Source organism: Papio anubis, chromosome 8 (genome assembly GCF_008728515.1).
Source record: "Papio anubis isolate 15944 chromosome 8, Panubis1.0, whole genome shotgun sequence".
Lineage (NCBI taxonomy): Eukaryota > Metazoa > Chordata > Mammalia > Primates > Cercopithecidae > Papio > Papio anubis.
This window is the reverse complement of record NC_044983.1, coordinates 41,498,430-41,504,429: the sequence shown is the minus strand read 5'-3', so window position 1 is coordinate 41,504,429 and position 6,000 is coordinate 41,498,430. Positions and strand designations below refer to the sequence as shown.

The window sequence follows — 6,000 nt, the reverse complement described above, 5'->3', positions numbered from 1 at the left end:
AACCCTTTGGGTTTAAACTACCTTGAGTGGATTTTGTCACTTTCAGTCAAGAACTGACCAATTTACATTTTAACATTTCCTCCAACACATCATGTTTCTAGTTTATAGTTTTATAGCAGTATTTTCTTTCTAACTGCTTTTCTGAGACAATATGTCTTGTATAATATATAAATGCTATTAAAAAATCAAACTACTGTGACACTGTTTTTAGATACAGCTATAATTTTATTACAAAACCATTCTTTTGGCATTAGTTGGTTACAGTGATAGCAAGATAATGTGAGTGTGCAGACCAGCTCTGATGGAACCACTGTATTCCCTGCTTACTGAACCAAACTTCAGCTACCTCATATCCATTACATACAAGTGACCCGCAGTTATTACTGCTACAAATCTTGATGCGTGTACCACTGAGGGAGGAGTTGATGCTAAGGGATTAGATTACACGTTGATAGGACTACAAAAGTTCCTTTATGGGACTTTTTCTTCCTCCTCCATCCAATGACTTTGCTTTAGAAGAATCACATTACTTAGAGCTAGTCTGAGTAGCAGCAGCACCCAAGGAGCATCAGTTCTTGTTAAAAAGCAATTACCTGTGTGATGCACTTTCACACCACAGGCAAAGGGAGGGACCACTCTCGCTTTAAATTCCTGCAGTGTCCCTTAATAAAAAATAAAAGCATTCCATCAAGTTCTTCTGGATGGTGTTATTGCTGTACATTTGTTTGTGAGTCATTTTCTGTGCTGTGTTTGCTTTGAAGGGATCTTCCAATATATCTCCAATATTCCTTTCTTATAGTGTCCTTTTCTTTAGCTAGGATTTCACATAACTGAAAATGAAAAATAAAAATTAAAGTAATATGTAATCCAATCTCAAGGGCAAATGCCTTTGAGCCAATACAATTTAACTTAGATCACATTCAAATGAGACACACTATTAAGAGTCACAGGCTGTGTTGCCAAGTGATATCAATGCTGCCCCTAACCAGAAATAGCCCTGCACTGAATTCTGAGTAACAATGTTGAAAGGGGACATGGATATTAGTGGCATTGGGCTGACCAATTCTCAGATACCAAAAACAATAGCACTGAGCCCCACCAGCTTACCTCTAATGCTTTATTAAGAATGTCTTCCTTATTGTCACACTGGTTTTCTAGCATGTCTTCATAGATATCCACAAGAAAGGCAATTAGGTAGGGGGAACTATGACTTGGTTGTAAATCGAGTAATTGATTTAACAGATTAGGGTATTTGGAAAGACCACGATCCTGCAAAATCCTGTAAACAACAACAAAAAACAAACACTTGATTTTGTGAAGGAAGAAAAGCAGTAGAAAGATCAAGAGAAAATAAACCCTGAAACACAAACAAGAAAAGGAGAGTTATTTTGAATTAATGAGGCTGAAACTATCATGAAACTTTTACATTACATGAGTCTTATCATAGATCATTAGTTAATTAAGAACTGGCCAGGTGCAGTGGCTCATGCCTGTAATCACAACACTCTGGGAAGCACAGGCAGATGGAACACTTGAACCCAGGAGTTCAAGATCAGCCTGGGTAAAACAGCAAGATCTCATCTCTACTAAAATTTTTTTAAAAATCATCCATGCCTAGTGGTGGCACCTATAGTCTCAGCTACTTGGGAGGCTGAGGTGGGAGAATCACTAGAGCCTAGAAGATCGAGACTGCAGTGGGCCATGATCATGCCACTGCCCTCCAGCCTGGAGAACACAGTGAGATCCTGTCTCCAAAAAAAAAAAGGATAATTAAGAGCTAAGTAAAAAAAGTTTTTAAAAATGAAGTTTAAAAGTATTCATTTATAACTTAAACTGTACAACACACAGAATAAATCATCTTAAAAAGTGAAGGGCAAAACCAGGAGAGATGTTGTTTCTTTTTTTTCTTTGAGACAGGGTCTCACTCTGTCGCCCAGGCTGGAGCACAGTGGTGTGATCTCAGCTCACTCTGACCTCTGCCTCCGGGTTTAAGCAACTCTCGTGCTTCAGCCTCCCAAGTAGCTGGGATTACACGTGTGCACCAACATGCTCAACTAATTTTTGTATTTTTAGTAGAGACGGGGTTTTGCAATGTTGGCCAGGCTGGTCTCGACCTGCTAGCCTCAAGTGATCCACCCACCTTGGCCTCCCAAAGTGCTGGGATCGCAGGCGTGAGCTAACATGCCCAGCCCTCATCTTCTCTTGAGATGGCTTCTCATCCCTCAAGCTCTTCAGATACTATAGGCACCTCCCCTGACACATCTCCAAGGGTGACTGATTCCATATTTTGTGCTCTTTGAGCCTAGTTTCCTTGAAGACCTCTTATGTTCAACAAGGAGCTTAGTTATGACAGTGGCCAGGCAAGTGAAACCTTTTCTAGTTGAGATTAACTTGAAGGTGGAGATCTCTAGAAATGAAAACAGAAAGGCTGGCTGCCCATTGGCAAAATCTACCCATAAACTACCCTGCTTTACTGTGTTCCTGAGCCAACCAGAGCCTGGGTGTGTGTATGCTCCATTCTTTGATATAAAGACTACAGAATTCGTAAATACAATTAAAATGGCATTATTTACTGATGGATTATTCTGAAAACGGTGTTGGTAGGTACTTGGCAGGTGCAGAGAAGGGCAGAAGGCACTTTTCCAGAGAGTTTCCATAATGCTGTTACACGTCTGCTCTTAGGTCCAGAAAAATGAAAAATTCTTTACTATCCTTTTGGAATCTGATTATGGAATATACTCCATGATGCATTATATAGCCACTTCATTTTTTGTATTAAAAAAGCAAAAACAACCTCTTACCCTTTCAAATAGTTCCACGCACTTTCATTATGTGGTACTAGTTTAATCATTTCCAGAGTGTATCTGCAAGAAAAAATATATATATACAATTTTAAAAGAACAGTGCAAGGATGAGACACATCTTTTCTTTTTTTTTTTTTTTGAAACGGAGTCTTGCTCTGTCACCCAGGCTGGAGTGCAGTGGCACAATCTCAGTTCACTGCAACCTCCGCCTCCCAGGTTCAAGTCATACTCCTGCCTCAGCCTCCCCAGTAGTTGGGACAACAGGCACCCGCCACCACACCCAGCTGATTTTTGTATTTTTAGTAGAGACAGGGTTTCACCATATTGACCAGGCTGGTCTCGAACTCCTGACCTTGTGATCTGCCTGCCTCGGCCTCCCAAAGTGCTGAGATTATAGACATGAGCCAGAGCGCCCGGCCGAGACACAGTTTTACTAAGATTGTGGCGCAACTTTGGAAACACACTTTCACTTGGGTAAGCATCTCTCTTAGTGCACTGTGGCACCTCTCTAGGTCATATTTAAATCAGAGAATACCTTAAGACTGCAGCTGTCAATTCAGTTCTAGGGAAGGACACAAAACTAATCTAAAAGCTTCAATTCACAATAGGAATAAAAGTAACATAAAATATTTCCTTTAAATAATATGGAAGATTTTCCTTTTGAAGAAAACATCAGCTAAAAGAAGACTTTCCATTTACTGGTAAAGCAACATTGGAAAAGCAGTCTAAGCTCTACTTACGTCCCAATAATCTTTAGCTATCATTAAAAAATGGCATGGAAATTACATAGACAAAGAATAAAAATGAAAAATCAACACAACGTATTTCTTGTATTTCAAAGCTAAGCTCTACTTACGTCCCAATAATCTTTAGCTATCATTAAAAAATGGCATGGAAATTACATAGACAAAGAATAAAAATGAAAAATCAACACAACGTATTTCTTGTATTTCAAAGCAAGATGACTAGTAAACTGTGATGTGATTCCCTGTCAAAATGGGTGCTCCATACCTTTGTCTTCCCCTTAAACAGGTTAAATATAATTCAGACTCAATTACAAATCCCAAGGGAGCACAGAACGTGCTTCACCACATAATTGTTCAGATGAGTAAGTCACTGACAAGCTTGGTAGTCATGGTTCTGCTGCAGCGCTGTTACTGTAAATTTTTTTTTTCCACAGAGTAATAATAAACTCATTCAACATGATAAAAGTATTTTTCCAACTACTTTTACATGACTTGTTTCCAATTATTTGCGAAATCATGTCCCTGCAGGTCTTAGCTGGTCCTTATTTAAGATTCTTAATTTCATCTTGGCAATATCTAAATTTTTATTTATGTACATGTGTACTAAAGCATTACCTATTTTTATGGTTAAAACATGCGCTTTCAGAGATCAAAGCAGGAAGACTGCTTGAGGCCAGGAGATCAAGACTAGTCTGGGCAACATAATGAGACCTCATCTCTACAAAAAATTTTAACACTTAGCTGGGTGCAGTGGCACATGCCTGTAGTCCCAGCTACTCGGAGGCTGAGGTGAGAGGATTCCTTGCGCTCAGGAGCTCAAGGCAGCAGTGAGCTATGATCCGTGACTGCACTCCAGCCTGGGTGACAGAGCGAAACCCTGTCTCTTAGGAAAACAAACAAACAAAAAGACCGATGAACTTTGAAGTCAGGCTACCTCACTTCAAATTCTGGTCCCATAAATTATGTGCTCTTGGGCAAATTACAGAATTACCTGGAACCTCAAGTTCTTCATGAAGTGTCTCAGAGAGCTGTTAGAATTAGTAGCATATAGTAAATGCTTGACAAATGCTGTTATTGGTAGTACTAGAAGACTATGCGCTCATAGTCTAGAAAAAGGGCCATGACACATTAAGTGAAAAGGCAATGTCTATATAATTATTATTAGGTTGCTGTGTATAAATGTTTGCAAGTGTATTTACAAAGTTTGGAAAAATTCACCCAATTATACCTCACTCTGGAAAATGGGATGTGGGATGAAGAACAGTAAAAGACTTTGACGTTTTACTTTATAGAATTCGGTACAATTTCCCCCATAACTACACTGTATTACTTTTGTAATAAAAGGAAAAAGATGACAAAATAATTATGTACATCTGTGTATGCTTAGAGTGAAAAAAAAGTTAACAACCTGTAAATTCTAGATACCTACAGCTACTCTTCACATTTTAAATACTTCTGTTTCTATTTGGCAATAGGAAGCCAGTGATCTGCCTCTGAAAAGGCTATAAGCTTGCATTTTGAAAACTCTTCATATTCAACTTTTAAAATACTTTGTTACCACTAACTACTGTCAATCTTTAGACCAATAAAGTTCAATAAAACTGCCAGGGATGATGGAAATGTTCTTTGTATGTGCTGTCCAATATGGTAGTCACTAGCCACATGCGGGTACTGAATGCCCGAAATAGGACATGTGCAATGAAAGAACTCTATTTTTAATTTTTTATAATCACACTGGTTGAAACTTAAATAGCTGTATGTGGCTAGTGGCTACCATATTGAACAGTACAGGAATACCTTACAGATATCGAAGGTTCAACAAAGCGATTTTATCACAATTAAGCAAGTCACACGACTTTTCTGTTTCCCAGCACATACAAATTATGTTTACACTACATTGTAGTCTAGTATGCAATAGCATCATATCTAAAAAAACAATGTACATACCTCAATTAAAAAATACTTTATTGCTAAAAAATGCTAATGATCATCTGAGCCTTCAGCAAGTCGTAATCTTTCTGCTGGTGGAGGGTCTGGCCTCCATGTTGATGGCTGCTGACTGATCAGGGTAGGGTGCTGGGTGCTGAAGGATGAGGTGGCTGTGGCAATTTCTTAAAATAAGACAACAGTAAAAGATTTCTCTGTAGCATGTGATGCTGTCTGATAGCATTTTACAGTAAAACTTTTCTAAACTGGAGTCAATCCTCTCACATATTCTGCTGCTGCTTTATCAACTAAGTTTAGGTAATATTTACAATATTAAAAATCCTTTGTTGTCATTTCAACAATGTGATTTCACAACGTCGTTACCAGGATTAGATTCCATCTTGAGAAACTACTTCTTTTGCTCATCCGTAAGAAGCAACTCCTTATCTGATCAAGTATTGTCATGATGCAGCAGTTCGGTCACATCTTCAGGCTGCACTTCTAATTCTAGTTTCCTTGCTGTT

At 38.6% G+C, this 6,000-nt stretch overlaps 1 protein-coding gene across 3 annotated transcripts in view; it reads right to left on the bottom strand.

Annotated features, from left to right (window-relative positions):
- Positions 1-204: 204 nt before the first annotated feature.
- The window catches only part of FNTA (farnesyltransferase, CAAX box, alpha), a 30,636-nt gene continuing 24,840 nt past the window's right edge, over positions 205-6,000 (bottom strand). For 2 of the 3 annotated variants that reach the window (XM_031669532.1, XM_031669533.1), the window contains exons 7-9: positions 2,802-2,864; positions 1,108-1,279; positions 205-830 (exon numbers count right to left, since the gene is read on the bottom strand). In XM_031669532.1, the coding sequence (XP_031525392.1) occupies positions 708-830; positions 1,108-1,279; positions 2,802-2,864 (358 nt within the window). In that variant the 3' untranslated portion in view covers positions 205-707. Of the gene's footprint in view, positions 831-1,107; positions 1,280-2,801; positions 2,865-5,497; positions 5,662-6,000 lie in introns of all 3 variants that reach the window. The other variant, XR_002523785.2, reaches the window with a different exon arrangement.